The 15,639-nt window shown below is 35.7% G+C and overlaps 2 protein-coding genes across 3 annotated transcripts in view; one reads left to right on the plus strand and one right to left on the minus strand.

The window, feature by feature from the left end:
- Positions 1-3,101, minus strand: part of LOC121418075 (Fanconi anemia group M protein-like) — a 28,715-nt gene extending 25,614 nt beyond the window's left edge. Inside the window, exons 1-2 of the mRNA XM_041611780.1 lie at positions 2,791-3,101; positions 465-774 (exon numbers count right to left, since the gene is read on the minus strand). Of these exons, the coding sequence (XP_041467714.1) occupies positions 465-774; positions 2,791-2,911 (431 nt within the window). The 5' untranslated portion in view covers positions 2,912-3,101. The remainder of the gene's footprint in view (positions 1-464; positions 775-2,790) is intronic.
- Positions 3,102-6,842: 3,741 nt separating this feature from the next.
- LOC121418668 (distal membrane-arm assembly complex protein 2-like) lies at positions 6,843-12,070 on the plus strand. Of its 2 annotated transcripts, none has more exons than XM_041612649.1 (5): positions 6,843-6,927; positions 9,099-9,283; positions 9,605-9,822; positions 10,184-10,346; positions 11,496-12,070. In XM_041612649.1, the coding sequence occupies exons 1-5, from the start codon at positions 6,919-6,921 to the stop codon at positions 11,785-11,787; spliced, it is 867 nt and encodes a 288-aa protein (XP_041468583.1). In that variant the 5' UTR covers positions 6,843-6,918; the 3' UTR covers positions 11,788-12,070. The 2 variants fall into 2 exon arrangements, with proteins under 2 accessions (XP_041468583.1, XP_041468584.1); XM_041612650.1 differs by having other exon boundaries at positions 9,104-9,283.
- Positions 12,071-15,639: the final 3,569 nt, after the last annotated feature.

Consider the following 15,639-nt stretch of genomic DNA (forward strand, 5'->3'; position numbering starts at 1 on the left):
CACTAAACCTGGTGGATGAAGTGCAGCAAAGTGTATGACATGCCACTTTCCCCCTCCCATGTGAGAAGGATGCAAACTCTTCACATCAGGCTTACTCTACATTGAAAATGTCTGTGAGAATGTTGCACCCTAATACTATATTCAGGAGGGATGGAAGTTGTGGAGGCTCCTAAAAATCAAAGTCGGGGGGGGGGGGGAACCCTTTTGTTTGTGTATTCCTTAAATATATACATGTAACATATTCTTGCCCCCAAGAAACAGTTCCTGCATATGACCTAGCTAGTACATAAAAAAAATAAATAAATAAGTTATAAAACAATAGTTCATACTACAATGAAACATTATTAATGCAAGAAGAATTAAGAACAAAATATCCAAATGACAAGGGGAAAAATATAGGAAAATACAAAAATAATAAAAGAATGAGCATGAAAAAGAAATTAATTGTTACAAAATATACTGACCGATAGAAGTTATACATGACAACAGCAGCTATGAATGTCTTGCCTAAGCCGGTGGGTAATGTCACCAGAGTGTTCTTGAAGAGGGCCTGGCGAACAATATTAAACTGATAATCCCTGAGGGGGTAGTTGATAGGGTAGATGTAAATGTGACCAGCAGAGACATCAAACCCAGGTAGATCCTCAAGGGGTGTAGCCTCCGGCGGATGAGGTCCAGTGGTGGAGCCATTGCCCAGTTCTTCCATCTCCCACTCTTCGCACGCTGCAAGAAGGGTTTCCTCATCAAACTGCTCATCCATCTCGTTTTGTTGATCTAGAAAGAGCAAAGGGTAATCATTGAATCTCTATTCTTCATCATGGTGAATACATTATAGTCAATGTTATTAACAAGCTAATCAAATATTATCCATTTCCAGTTGTAATAACAATCAAGAAATTAATTTTACAGGAATCCAACTATCCTTTTTTAACTGGTCAAACTTGGAAAGTCCATGAAGTTCAACAGTTGTCTGTCCCTGTCCAATTTAGAGACATGCTTTAGCATGAACCACCACCAACCATGACAAATGGCAGAGTACTGCCCTGCTGACTAAACTGAATAAACTTTATACAAAAATAATGCCACCGGGGGGGGGGGGCTCTAACTCTACCCCGCTTGCATTTCTTCAGTTGGCTTAGAATAACATAGTTACGGACGCATGCGTCTGTAACGTAGGGGAAGAACAATAGGAAACAAGATGGTGGCGTAAACATCAAGCAAGTCTCTCAGAGAGAGGACTGTCTTTTCATATTTTTCTCATTTTTAAAATGAATCTACCCCGTTTGCATTTCTTCAGTTGGCTTAGAATAACATAGTTACGGACGCATGCGTCTGTAAGGTAGGGCAAGAACAATAGGAAACAAGATGGTGGCGTAAACATCAAGCAAGTCTCTCAGAGAGAGGACTGTCTTTTCATATTTTTCTCATGTTTTAAATGAATTATTGCTTAAAAATGAAATTGATAGCGTAGAAATGTTGGAAATTAAGTTGTATCCCATTTACATGATTTAGGGCTAGATCTTTCAGAAGTACAAATCTCGTGGGCGAAAATTTTAGGTTTTTTGGCGGTATACGCAGATGAATGGGAAGGAATTCTTGGCTTCAAGGAGTTAGCATACGTTAGTAAATGATTTGTAATCTTTAACTGTTAGAAGAACCCTGGCTAGCGGAGACTTTTGGGGGAACTTGCCAAGTATAGCAGTGAGTCCAAACTTCGCGCATGTCCATACTTGCGGACAGCCATTATCTCATAAAGTAGCCAATATCCTTAAAATCTGACATAACCAACGTGAAAAGCGATCAAAAATTTCCCTTTGATGTAAGTTTCTTCAGGATGATTTCAGCATTCATGAAAATATTGACAAAAGATCAGCAAATTTGTCACCATTAGCGCCCGTTTGGAAGAAATGTGATATTCTCAACAAGCATCACGATATCACCACTTTGCAAGCAGAAAATCATCAAAAAGGTGAGTTAAATCTGGTACTAACCGATTCTATAGCATTTTACCATCAATCTGATATAAATATTTCACTTTTTAAGCTTGATTTTTTTTTAAAATCCCAACAAAAACTTTGGTCTGCGAAGTTAGGTCACACTTTTTCTGAACGGTTTTCCAGCACAGCGCGCATTCGCCGATTGGAATGGAATTTTGAGATTGTGATACCGACGAAACCCCTTGACCTACTTTACATGTTCGTCTCTGATTTTATAGTTTACGATCTTGCCGTCAATGTGGTAACTATTTCTTGAATTGGTTTTGTATAAATTATGAATACTTTGTGAAAAAATGTAGGCCTGATGAATATTTTTGAAGTGTGCGAAGTTTGGACACCCATTATTTTGAATCATTTATATTTACAATTTAGCCATTACACACATTTAACCTTGTTGGCTAGATAAACCTTGACTTGAGAGCTCGAGAGCCAACTTCATCTCCCCTATAGGACCTTTCCTGGGAAGGAAAATTTCCCTGCATTTCGGAGAGGTAGAATAGAAACACTGATGAGACAGCCGTCGATCGCGACCAGCAGCCACCAACCCCCTGCCGTTAGTGCGAACTGCCCCGGCCGGAGGCGCGGGGTGGGCAGAACGGGCCTTACCGTTGTATTACCGTAGTCTATAGAGTTACCTGTCCTTGCTGGCTTAGCCTTAGCCTAGCATGCTTAGGCCAGCTTATCTATACCGTTACCATTACACAAATTTCTAAAATTTAAAGGAATTAAACAATTTTTCATTAGTGCAATTCTATTGAATGATTCATAATACACGGAATTATTGTAAATTTACTTGTTTTTGACAGCAATCCTTCATTTTCTCTGACATTTTGATCCGTACTCCAGTTCTGAAATAAAGTTGTTTGCTTGCTGCTCTTGCAGCCTGCAGTGGTCGCACTCGTTTTCCTGTTCATCGTCACCAACTATCCCACTATTTTCGAAGAAACACTTGGAAGACAAAGATATTAAGTGAAATTAGTTTTAATACATAATGAAGATGAAAACGAGATCAAGTAAATACATAAACATGAAGTTATGAACAAAAACACGCCTCGTAAGTTCACATCAAATTCAACAATGGCGCTTCTAACTTCTCGGTATAGCGCAACCTCAGCCCCAATTAAGCGCTAGTCTATAGTACGGGGGAGGGGGTATGGATGCTACCAGTTCCATTCCCCCCTATTTTCCAGTGCCCCCCTACCACCAACACCATTACCACCATCACCCATCTCCAGTAAAAAAAAAGAAGAAGAATATTTACGAAGAAGGGAATGGGAAATGACAGGGCCTTAGTGATCGAGGCAGGCAGGTCCTTTAATTAAAGGGGTTATAAGCCTAGTTTCAGGCTAACAACCAGGGGCGTAGATAGCGCGGGGGGGGGGGATGGGGGATGCATCCCCCCAGAATTTTAGGTGGGGGGATGGTGTGTACAATCATCCCCCCCAGGTTTCTGTGGGGGAAGAAGCAAAACTATACAGTAATAAAGCAATGAATGCTAGTTAAAATCAATCAATAATAATAGCAGTAATAATCATAACGTACAGCAATGACAAACATGATCAAAATTGGACTTTTATTCAGAGTCAATCATCTTATATGCATTTACAACTTGCAAGTTTTAAGTAATAACAACTGTCTTGCGTCGTCATATACATTTGAGGATCGTTATTCAGAGTTTCACCAAGTACATTTCCTTATAATAATTATGTATTTGCAAAAATAAAATAAAAAAATATAAAATATAAAAAATAAAAATATTTCATTACAGATTTAAGAAAGTGTCGCTTACTCACTCCCTTTCAGAGCAATTGCTTTCATAACACATTAACACTGTTCAAACGAATTAATAAGAAATTACCTATACACATACACTGACCCTTTTCCCTGCTGGCCATGTCCTCAACCCCTACTTTGCAAAGGAAAGGTGAAAATTTTCAGTCTCTAAGGAGCGAATTAGTAAATGAATGATTTTGGAATGAAAGTGCAAATTTTGGATGGCCTCAGTGATATCCGAGGTTTTTTTACTCAATATTCACCCTTTCATATATTCACTCCTTAAAGAGTGAACTATTTCACTAATTTTTTCAGAGTACTTTGCGCTTTTCAAAGAAGGTAGAATCATCCAATATATAGACATGCCTTAATTCACGAAGGCAGATTGAATCAATCCATGGATAAGATTAATTTATGGTCTAAGATCACAGAACAAGCCTAACTCGACCCTCAGCGTGTTCATTGTCGGACCTTTGACAAAAAACATAATCATCTCGCGCATTTACGCGATAAAAATTATCTATACAGTTTACTTCCGACAACCCGGTGAGGTTTATTTCATTTCCATACTTAATTCAATCAAGCCTTTGTAATCATGGTAAATTTAAACAGAGTGTGCTTATCATTTTAGTGTCCGCATAACTGCACGTGGATAAGAAATATAATGTTGAGCTTTTTTTATTTTACCCGTATTACTATAATTGTAATTGATATTTTTTTAGTTATTTGGCTGTTTATTTGTTTATTTCTTTAGTTGTTGATTCATTCGTTTGATCATTAACAATATCGCTACTTTTAAAAGAGTATACTACTATACTAGTAAAATAAGGAATACTAGTTATTCTAGATCATGTTTAGCAGGACTGTCATGACCAAGATAATAACTAGACATCCGATTCCGACAAATGACATTTCTCTTATGATCATCTTTACTCATTGTCATTAATCAAACAAAAGATTACTGCCATGAAAAATGTGCAAGGAAGTTTGTTTATTACTGGATGCCCTGTTTATTGCTGAAAGCAAAGTGATTAAAAGACACACGAGATAATCCATGAGGCAGATCGTGTTATTTTGTTATCTTTAACTCGTCTGCTTTGGCCCATGATATTTTGTTTTTTTGTTTTTATCGAGTACGTTAATTATCTCCTTCATTCTTTATATTTATATATCAATTATATATATATATATATATATATATATATATATATATATATATATATATATATATATATCTATATATAACCCAGCTAGGGATGCATTTAATGCATTCGATATTCAATATGCTGCAGCTTATTTCATCAAAAGAAAGACGCACCATTCAAACTTGTACAAAACAATATGAAATGATTATAATTTCACGTAATATAAATAAAAAGGAAAAGGGATATGTGACATCATCAGCCCACCTGATGAATATTAATGAAGAACTATGATGCACATCAGTTTTTACAAAATATTGCTTAAGTTGAAAATTCAATAACTTGAGTTTTTTCAGATTTGATGAAATCATTTTGCATTTTGCTTGGTGAATTTAAGTTTGGGAAAAGTTTTAAAAGTTCCCCAAAAAGCAAATTAATTCACTAACTAAATTGGGGTGGGGTTTCCAGTAATGAGATTCGCGCTTGCCTCCTAGCCAGATGATATATTTTTTATGGGGTCCAGTAAACTAGATATGTTATGAAAAGCCCGAGTAAAGGCTCACTTGGAAAACGTATCTTAAGTCGAAAAAAATATAATAAAATATTTTGACACCAATTGCAAATTAGAAAATATCCTATCCCATCAATATGCTCACCTCGTATAGGGCGTCTATTATAATTAATTTCCTTACTTTAATTATGGAATCATCGGCGTCAATTCGTCGGTTTCCTGAATTAAGAGAGATTTGTATTATCAACAATGAACATACATCACCAGTCCTCCCATATTGTTATACTAGGCCTAGACATCCAGATACAATAATACATAAACATTATAAAGTTCTGAACATATTAAGATTAAAGAAGTTCATAATATGGTTGCATGTAGGCCCGTGAGTCTAGGGATCAGGAATTCAAATACTACAAACAGTGCTCCAGCCAAGCAGTTAAAGGTCAAGTCCACCCCAGGAAAATGTTTATTTGAATCAATAAAGAAAAATCAAACATGCATAATGCTGAAAATGCAGAAAAATCGGATATGGCCCGATGTAAAATAAGAAAGTTATGACATTTCAAAGTTTCGCTTATTTTACATAAAATAGTTTGCACAACTCAGTGACATGCAGATGAGAAAGTCGATGATGTCCATCACTGACCATTTCTTTCTTTTTTATTGTTTGAATTGTACAATATTTCAATTGTTACTAATTTGACATTAAGGATAAACATAACTGAACTATAATATGTTATAACAATGGTACTACTACACGTTCAGGGAGGAATAAACAGGACAATGAGGAAAAATTAGAATATTTGTATTTCATATAATAATATACAAAAGATATAGTGAGTTCGAGTGATGTCATCAGTCCCCTCATTTACATACCGATCAGGATGTGCATATAAATGTTAAAGTGAAATTAAGCGAAACTTAAAATGTCATGACTTTCTTATTTTACATCCGATTTTGATGAAATTTTCGATGTTATGCTCGTTGGATTTTCTCTCAAGTTATTATTAAAATCAACTTTTTTTTGTTTTTTACTATCATTCCGTCGACCTCCCCCTTCTTTTTTTGCAGCCACATGGGGCATGCATGTTCCCCACCCAATTCTCCTAAGTGGAAATGTAGGCCATAGAGCTCGGTTCTTTGAATGGGCTGGGCTCAATGTCCAGGGGGTCACCGCCGACCCGTACCCCCCCCTCCCTTGAGAGCCATAATCAAAATTTGTAATGTAAATTTACCCTAGTGTGCCCCCCTTGAAAGTAAGAACTTTTTATTTCCTTGTCGAATTTTCATAAAAAGAAAATTACCCCCCCTTTGGAAAATCCTGGATCTGCCCCTGTGGAGGGGCCCTTGCCACCCATGACCACGGGGGGGGGGGGTTGCATATGGTAGGGGCGGCGGTGTTTTCATTTTTCATTTGACGATTTAACGATACCTCGTATGGTGCATGTTCTCGGAGGAAGGGAGGAAAGGAACGACATAAAAGTCAACGCAAATTATGAATATGGTAAGTGAATACACTTGAAACTTTAGTGAGCTGGTTAATATTTTGGTTTTACAACTAGAAATGATTGTATCGTAAACGAATAGGTATTCTAACTGTCTATGATGACTTCTGCTACTTCTGCCCGTTGCGGGTCGGTTGCCCCACATATAGTTTTTGGTGTTAGTTGACTTCATATGAAATTCGTTCTCGATTGTGATGTGAATGGACTGGATGAATCAGTTGGATTGCTTAGTAAGGCTATGTTATATCTGAGAGTTGTTAAATATAGCCATTTCACGTACTTCCAAGGTAAATTAATATATAAAAGGGTGTTTGATCATTTACCAGGATATGGTTACCAGATTATTTAGATGAAAAATCACCCCGGGGGGGCCACTTACATTGACGAGTGGATACCATGCGCGACCAAAAAAACACGTAAAAAGGATGTCTTTTTCACGATAGGGCACGTTACGTACGTAACGTGATAAGGGTGTCAAAAGCACAAAAATAATGAAAAAAGGGTATCTATTTCGCCAGGAAAATTACGTGTTTAGGGTCGAATTTGCGGGGATGATAAAACAAAATTAAAATGTTTTATAAAGGATGTCCTTTTTGCCTCAACACTTCGTGTTTAGAGTCCGATTTGCGCGAGGTGTAGACGGTTGGGTCGTACTAAACTAAATAGGATAAAGCCGACGACCAAAGGACCCGTATAAACAATAAAACATTCCTGTACTTGTTTAGGGGTTCATTTCAGGGAATATTTGCCAAGAGTTTTGTTTCCAATACTTGTTAAGGGATGGGTTTCACACACCAATACTTGTTAAGGGGTGCATTTTAAGAATATGAAAATTACGTGTTTAGGGTGCTTTTCGAGACCCCATGGTCGCGCATGGTATCCACTCGTGAATGGAAGTGGCCCCCCCGGGAAAATCACTCACTGTCCTGTCACAGACGGTGACGCCTTCGGCTTCACCGACTCAATCACTGGCAACAGTGATGTATTAAATTTAGTGATGTATTAAATTAAGTATTTAAGAAACATATATTAAGCATGTATTATATTAAGTATTATCATCGTTTAACGAAGAACATACACAATTCTTAGTATGTTGAAATATCATTATATACCGTTATTGTTATAGAATTAATGCATACTCTCTTATTCAAATTAGAATTTAGATCTTTAAAAGTGTCATTTTATATTTCATGTATGCATCTTTATTATTGTATGTATGTCATGTATGTATTGTATATGTATTACACCCTGCCAATGACATAACGATTATATTGTTATAGTCCTATGCCATGGACCTGGGTTGAATGTATTAACTTCTTTTGATTAATAAAGATGAAACATATGTATTAAGAATTAATTTTGGGGTATGGGTCTACATACAGTGTAGAAGAATGATTTCAGTCTATGGAGGTGTAGTGAAGTAAGGTGTAATCCAGCAGAATAACCGACAAAACAAACTGCACTGCAGCTTTCGGTCTAGTGTGAATTCGTTTTCCCATTTCATAAAAGTCAAAGTCAAATTAAGACACAGGCTGAATTGTATTTACGCTGGAACTAAAAAAAAGTCTTAACCAAATTAGTCTACCTACACTACAGTGCATCCAATAAAATAAAAAAGTAACCATAATTTTTCATGTTTTATCATTACTTTGTGAATATGACAAATTTACCTGTAAAATGCTTAATGTTAGAAGTCAAGAAGGCTTTAATTATATTCAATATTATGTTTCAATAAAATATGAACTAATCTTGGTTGTACAGATGAATATTGGTAATATATTTGTTGATAGAAATATGAACATCATTAGAATTAAGCTATTCCAAGTAATGTCAGATTATATTAGTGGAAATTTTAATCGATAATTTTGATACATATATATTCAATAGAATATAAAGTGCAGTCACTCAAATGAGAGGTTCGTATAGTATTGGTTTGAGTGGACATTTCAAGTTGCTACAAAGTCTAACATGAGGACCTATCATCAAACAATGGTCAATATTAAATGATGATCGTGAAGTGATAAGAGATAATCACTGCGATGTCTGCTATCATGAGTCCCAATATGCCTACACTTGTTTGGTTTTGAGTGTCATCTTACATTATTACACTTTTTTCAATGTTCAATACAAATGTTCATTTTGAAACTTCTTCAAAAAATTTATATCCTAGTCCAGAATAGGTCATGGCTGTGTCTGTATCTTCAGACGGCATGCTGTAGTATGGAGGTCACCTCGGTGTGCTATTCTTCAGCTAGCCATGATGACAGGAACGAGAAGAGATCAATGCAGGAACATGTCAATCTGGTACTTTGCAAAGAAGAGAATACAGCGTGCATGGTCTGAACAGGTCAAAATGTAAGATCTTTTAATAAATAGTAGTGGTTGTGATAGTGGTGGTAGCAGTAGTTAGAAATAGTATAACCAATTAGAATGAGAATGAAACTGCATCAACATTTCTTTAACCATTATAGATGGCAGTAGAAATGTTTGAAAGCGTTTTTGATAACATTTTAGTGCAAGTTTAATGAGATACAGTCAATGAATAAAAGAATGATGAATATTCAAAATCACAATTCGCTATATCTAAAATTGTACTTTAATCAGAATGTCACATTCTGCTTTTGGACAATGCAGGGCTTCTTATAACATTCTTAAGTTTTTGCTTTATCTACCCAGGGAATCATTTGATACCATCAAAAAGTTTGGACTTGAGGTTGGTGTGGGCCATATGCTAGTAAAAATGGGAGCCAGAGTCCAGTTTACAAATGGAAATTGGTACACCAAGCAGGACATCAAGAGAGGGTCACTACCACTTGATGAACTGGAGGGTCAGTCTGTGGTAGCCATTGATGCAATGGACACCGACCTTGACCAGTTTAGCATGGCCGATGTTGGTAAGACATTTGCATTTGTCTTACTTAAGTTTCAAGATAATTTCAAATCATGCACAATGTATAATCTTTCCATGAAAACCAAATTGTGATAAAGTAAAACCTGTTTATAATGATTATCCAGTGGAGACAGGAAAGTTGTATTTATGCTTAACATACAATAAAAGTAAGGGAATTTATTGATGTTACCATTGAACGGCAAAATTACAATAACGTCAAAACATGATGTTGAGTTTTGTTCAACAGAAAACATATCCTTAGTCAAAAGCTTTGAAATTCTCAGTAGATTCCACTTATCAAAGGTCAATTGAACAACTGCTAATGACACCATTGCAAAACATTTTTCCTTTTCATTGTGTTACAGTCAAATTATCTGCAGTAAAATACCTAAGCCTTGAAGGATGTGCTATGGTAGATGACCACTGCCTTGCCAGCCTTGTCCATCTAAGAGATACCCTAACCCATCTCAATATTAACAATTGTGAGCAAGTTACAGAGAATGGGATAGCAACACTCCACAAACTAAGGTATTTTTCTTTTTACATATTTATGTTTTCGCATCAAAATGAATTTGTTGGGGGAAATTTACCACTGTATAAAAACAAGAGAATTGTGTGAATGAAGTTTTGGTGAAAATCTATCAAATAATATTCAACTCGGGTGTAGATTTTGTAGGTTTGATTTTGTGATGTCACATTCAAGTATCTCCCCCATCCGTCATGTGATGCATATTCTGTATAATTAAACTTTCTATAAAAAAATGATTATTTTATTTTTTTATTGAATATACAGACTGATCTCATTATTTTAATTACAGTTCCTTCTCTAACATTTTACAGTCATGAATTTCAAAGTGGGAATTTAAGTTATATTGCATATTACATGAGACAGCTGCTCACATAATAAAAATCAAAACTTTGACAATTCATAACTATTATTCTTAGATGGATTTTTCACAAGCTCTTTATTAATTTTTCTGGTTTTGTCAAAACCAACTTGATGCTAGGGTGGATGGACTGAACCCTATCAATTGAAATTCAGTTTCTGCCATTTTTTTATATTCAAACAGGGCTGATTTCCCAAACTAGTTTCTCTTTGTAAATACTGAAAGTATGACATATCACATATTAAAGAGAAATTCCAGTAGTTGCAGTAAACACTGATTTCATGAGAAAGTCTGTAAAACAAGGCTTAATTGTCAGTATATCATCGAGGATCTAGATCTGGTACAGTTACATAAACTGAACTTTGTGAAATCTTGAAATCTACGCTGAAATATGTTCAGACTAAAGATCCCCAACACAGATGCACATGGGACAGTGTATAATTATTGCTTCAAATGTTGGGCCCGATGCTCTACCCGAATCCTGTGCTTATTTGCTGATTTCTCAGCAATTACACAGTTTCTTCCAGAATCCTTTGGCACATGCGTTTTATTTACACAGACATTTTGATGGCCATTTCATTGGATTCTGTACGAACTCATTTGATATTGTTACCAAAACTAGCATTTACCTTTAAGAGGTCAGTTAGATTTTCCATCTTAAAAGATACTGTTTTGTTTACTTTAGATCTTTTTTTGAAAATAAAATCATTCACATTCTTAAAAGGACACTTTGTATGTAGATTATTTTTCCCTTTTGTTACTCTTCAAAGTTTTGAATTACTTTTTCTAGGAATCTGGAGAGGTTAAACATGAACAATATGCCAAAAGTCAAATTTGCGCCTCTTGTTGCTGTGATGCTGGAAGACGTGTTACCACGGTTACGCATCAGCCTTGTCACCAAACAAGTGGACAAATATGTGGAGGAAGCAAGAAAAGGAGCCAAGATAATTGAAGATCATAGAAGACAAGCTGGCCTTAATCACAACTTGCAAGATGATCTCGGAGATTTGAGGAATAGGATCAAGGATGGAGATCATGCCGAGGATAGTCCAGTGCACCCTGGGATTTCAAATAAAAGATGAAAAAATATATATAAGGAAGTGATCTCAGGAGGAAATGTGACATTTTGATTCGGGTTCTGATTAATGAGAATAACATATCAGTGCAATTGAAGCCTAGTTGCCCTCTATTTAAAGTGACAGATGAATTGCAGTTTTATGCAAATCATCTTCATATTGGAGATGAATCAGTGAACTAGCCAGAATTCTGAACAAATAACTCTCGGCAATGACTTTGAGTTTCTTTGAATTATTTTTCATTGTACCAAAGGTACTTATTACCTGTCCGTCTATCCAGATTTGTTCTCACAGTAACGCAAAAACTGCTTGATGGACGAACTTCAAACTGGGATTACATATATAAGGATGGATGATAATCTGTTATCTCCAGGTTAATGGTCATGATTTTCTTTTAAATTGCTCTGTATTATGATTACTAATTTATACAAATTTTACATGTCAACTTTAAATTTGATTCATGTATGCATATAGGGGGAGGGATCACGAATTACAGCAATTGGTCTGCACTTGAATCATGTATGCATAGTGGCACTACTGACGATTAGATCTTGGGATCACAAGTTCACAGAGTGAAACTTGAAAAATGCCATATTTTACATCCAATTGTCAGAATTTTCAGTGTTATGCTCTTAATTTGTTTATTCAAATTAGCTTGTTGTTCGGGTGGATCATTGGACATGATTTGGTTAATCCCAATTGGCCTATCTTCAATCTGATCTTATTGTCTTGTGGTCCACTTAGTCTAATATCCTCATGGATTATTTTACATTTTTCTCAAGACACTTGTGATGTGTATTATGGGGTGAATATTTCCACAGCATGTAGGATAATGAGAACCATGGGGTTAGCCAAATATATTTGTTGCAACTGAAGAATAAGAATTATTTTTCGTTATGTGACCAATCATGTATTCAACTAGACCATTGTCACATCAAATAAGTTTAAGTTTACCCCCAAAGGAAATCAATACAGGTTATTATGAGGTTATAAAAAGAAAATCTCTCGAAATTCAGAACAGTACCGGGGGGAGGGTGGGTGTAAATAATGTAAAGGTCAATTTCTACAATTGGTCTACACGCACTTTATCTACTTCTGTTTGGTTTCATCCCAGTCAAATCCTACAACCATGGACCTATAAGAAATGGATGACAAACACAAGCATGCTTTTGATGCAGTAATAGTCGCCATATCCTGATTATGTGCATATTAATGAGAACATGCAGGTGTTTCGACAATAGCGGCTACCTAGGTGTATCTGATCTTTAACCCTAAACAGGCCGGGGGAGTTGAATCAACCCCCCCCTCAATATTTTCTGTGATCATTCTGCCGCGCGAATCTTTTTGACTGCGCCACTCACAGAGTTTATACTTTTAAGTCTTGCGCATCTTTTGAGACCAAACTTACAACGCCCGGGTACGCGGTTCCGAAATTACGCAACATTTTGCTAAGTGCATGTCGGACCAAAAATTGTTCCAAAACATGATTTTGTGTACAAAGTCAATGCAAATTGAGTTTTCTCATTCTATTCATAAAGATATGATTATTTTACTTTAAACAGCTGAAATCAATTGATTTTAGCATAATTATGTTTCAAAAAGGTTGTGCAATAAATCTGGTGAAAAAACAAAGAAAAACAAAAGGTTGAAAAACAAATAAATACATAAGAAATTCATAAAAAAAATAAAATACATAAGAAAATGATTTCCAACCAAAGTTTCTTTCAATTGCAATTGTTAAGAATGCTACAAAGAATATTTTTACCAAAAATTAGCATTCTAGGATCTTTATTTAGTAAATTAGAGCAAAAAGTGCGATTTATGCATAAATTAACATAATTAATTCATATAGAATAAAATCTCATTTTTTGGGGAAATTCTACCATACAGCCTTGTAGATTACATCGTACACTAACGTGCAATTTTTTGCGGCGCTCATGCGATCGGCGGCCGAGATCTCAGGACGGAGAGGGGGAGGGGGTGGTTGAATCACCCCCCAGCCACAGAACAGCCAAAAAAGCCCGGCCTAGTTAGGTAAGGGTTAACAAAGGAAACATTTTCCTCATCTTGGCATTTGTTGGCTGATGTACTGTATCAGGATATGCCTTTCAATCAACATGCTTCAGATTTGGAACAGCAGTCTATATACGTTTTCCAAAATAAAACACAGAACTAAGTTTACTATTTGCAAACCAGAACTGCACATTGATTTTTGCAAACCAGAACTGCACATTGATTTTCCAGGATTTAAGTGATTTATATTCTGCACATACAATTTGTGCAATATTGATGTCTAATCACAGAAAGCTTTTGTTAATTCATGCCCTAATTGACAGCGACAATGATGGGATCACAAAAGATAAACATAAAGAGAATTAAGATGACAATGACAGTCACATGTTCATGAAATCATTAAGTAACTGATGAATGTCCAGTTCTCATAGGTCCATGCTATACCCAATTCATCTGACCATTTGATCTATTTGCTACTTCACCATTTTGTCTGATTTCCAGTTTGGCTTCATCACTTTGTCCAATATCCTCTTGGTTTACTCCACTTTAATAGCCTACATTATTAGGTAAGCTGTTTTATGATCCAAATTTCATTTGCCAAAGTACAAAGTTAATAGACAAAGTGGAGATTAAACTATCTGGGCAATATACTAAACGACAGTTAGTTGAACTGATGGCTGCACCGAGTGCCAATTGGATCCAATTCATAGTCAGAGCTGCCAACCTGAACAAGAACATTTTAGTATTTTTAAAGCTGAAAATCAGTATTTTCAAAGAAATACCATAGGACAACACATAAAACTGAAACTTGAGAAATCAGTATTTTGCATGAAACCATCAGTATTCTTCTCATTTTTCAGTACTAAATACTGAAAATCCGTACCATTTGGCAGCTCTGCATAGTAGACCTTGGGGGTGTTTCACAAAGATTTAAGTATGACTTAAAGTCGCATTTAAATACTAACGCATATAAGATATGCAACACGCAATCTTATTAATATGCAGTAGTATGCGTTCTCTGGGCATGATCTGATCAGTGCAGTCATGTCTTTTATACCGCATGCAAATAGACATTTAAGTGCGACTCTCAAGTCATACTTAATCTTTGTAAAACACCCCCAAGTGGAGTTAGCCATGCTGGTGACTTACAATCAGCATCTGCTGGTAGAACAAGTGCATACATGTACAAATAAAAGGTACACGTATCATGTGGTTGTGCAGACAATAACCACACAGTTTCTTCTTCTTGTCATATTATTTAAGATTTTTTGAGGTGGACTTAAAAAAAAATTGACCTTCAAAATTACGAAAGCCAAGGTGAGCCTCTAAGTGCAGAAGTTAAAACACTGGATTAGACTGTGGGATGTGATGCATCAGGCAGAAGACAGAATTAGACCAAATAAGCAAATGTATTGATAGGATCTGGGATTAAACCAAAACAACCACTAAAACATATAAAATACACTAACCAAAGTAGTGTGATAGGCATTGCACATTCAATTTTCATTTTTAGTGTTTTATTTATTGAGACATACAGTCAACACTGTCATGTTACAATAGAATCCATTTAGCTTTTTCGGACTTGTAATTTGATGATCTCCATAAATATTGTACAAATACATCGATGAGAAATTCATTTGACAATCAAATTCTACTTGTATACGTGCTGCTATTTTACGATCAAGTAACAGGTAATGATTTTCATTAGTCTATCAAGTTTATTGTTATGGGTCTATTTTCTGTTCTCTCGATACATAATTTCTTGATAAACAAAAGGCTTGAATAGATGGATACAAGTTCATGATTTAGTTGTGCAGCAATTTAAAGGAGAAATTAACTTCAAGA

The sequence above is a fragment of the Lytechinus variegatus genome, chromosome 7, assembly GCF_018143015.1.
Source record: "Lytechinus variegatus isolate NC3 chromosome 7, Lvar_3.0, whole genome shotgun sequence".
Classification (NCBI taxonomy): domain Eukaryota; kingdom Metazoa; phylum Echinodermata; class Echinoidea; order Temnopleuroida; family Toxopneustidae; genus Lytechinus; species Lytechinus variegatus.

What these genes read in the sequence shown, in the direction of transcription:
- LOC121418668 (XM_041612649.1), top strand. An exon ending in GTTTAGCATGGCCGATGTTG is followed by an intron (nt 9,823 to 10,183) that starts GTAAGACATTTG and finishes ATTGTGTTACAG; the next exon opens with TCAAATTATCTGCAGTAAAA. An exon ending in GCAACACTCCACAAACTAAG is followed by an intron (nt 10,347 to 11,495) that starts GTATTTTTCTTT and finishes TACTTTTTCTAG; the next exon opens with GAATCTGGAGAGGTTAAACA.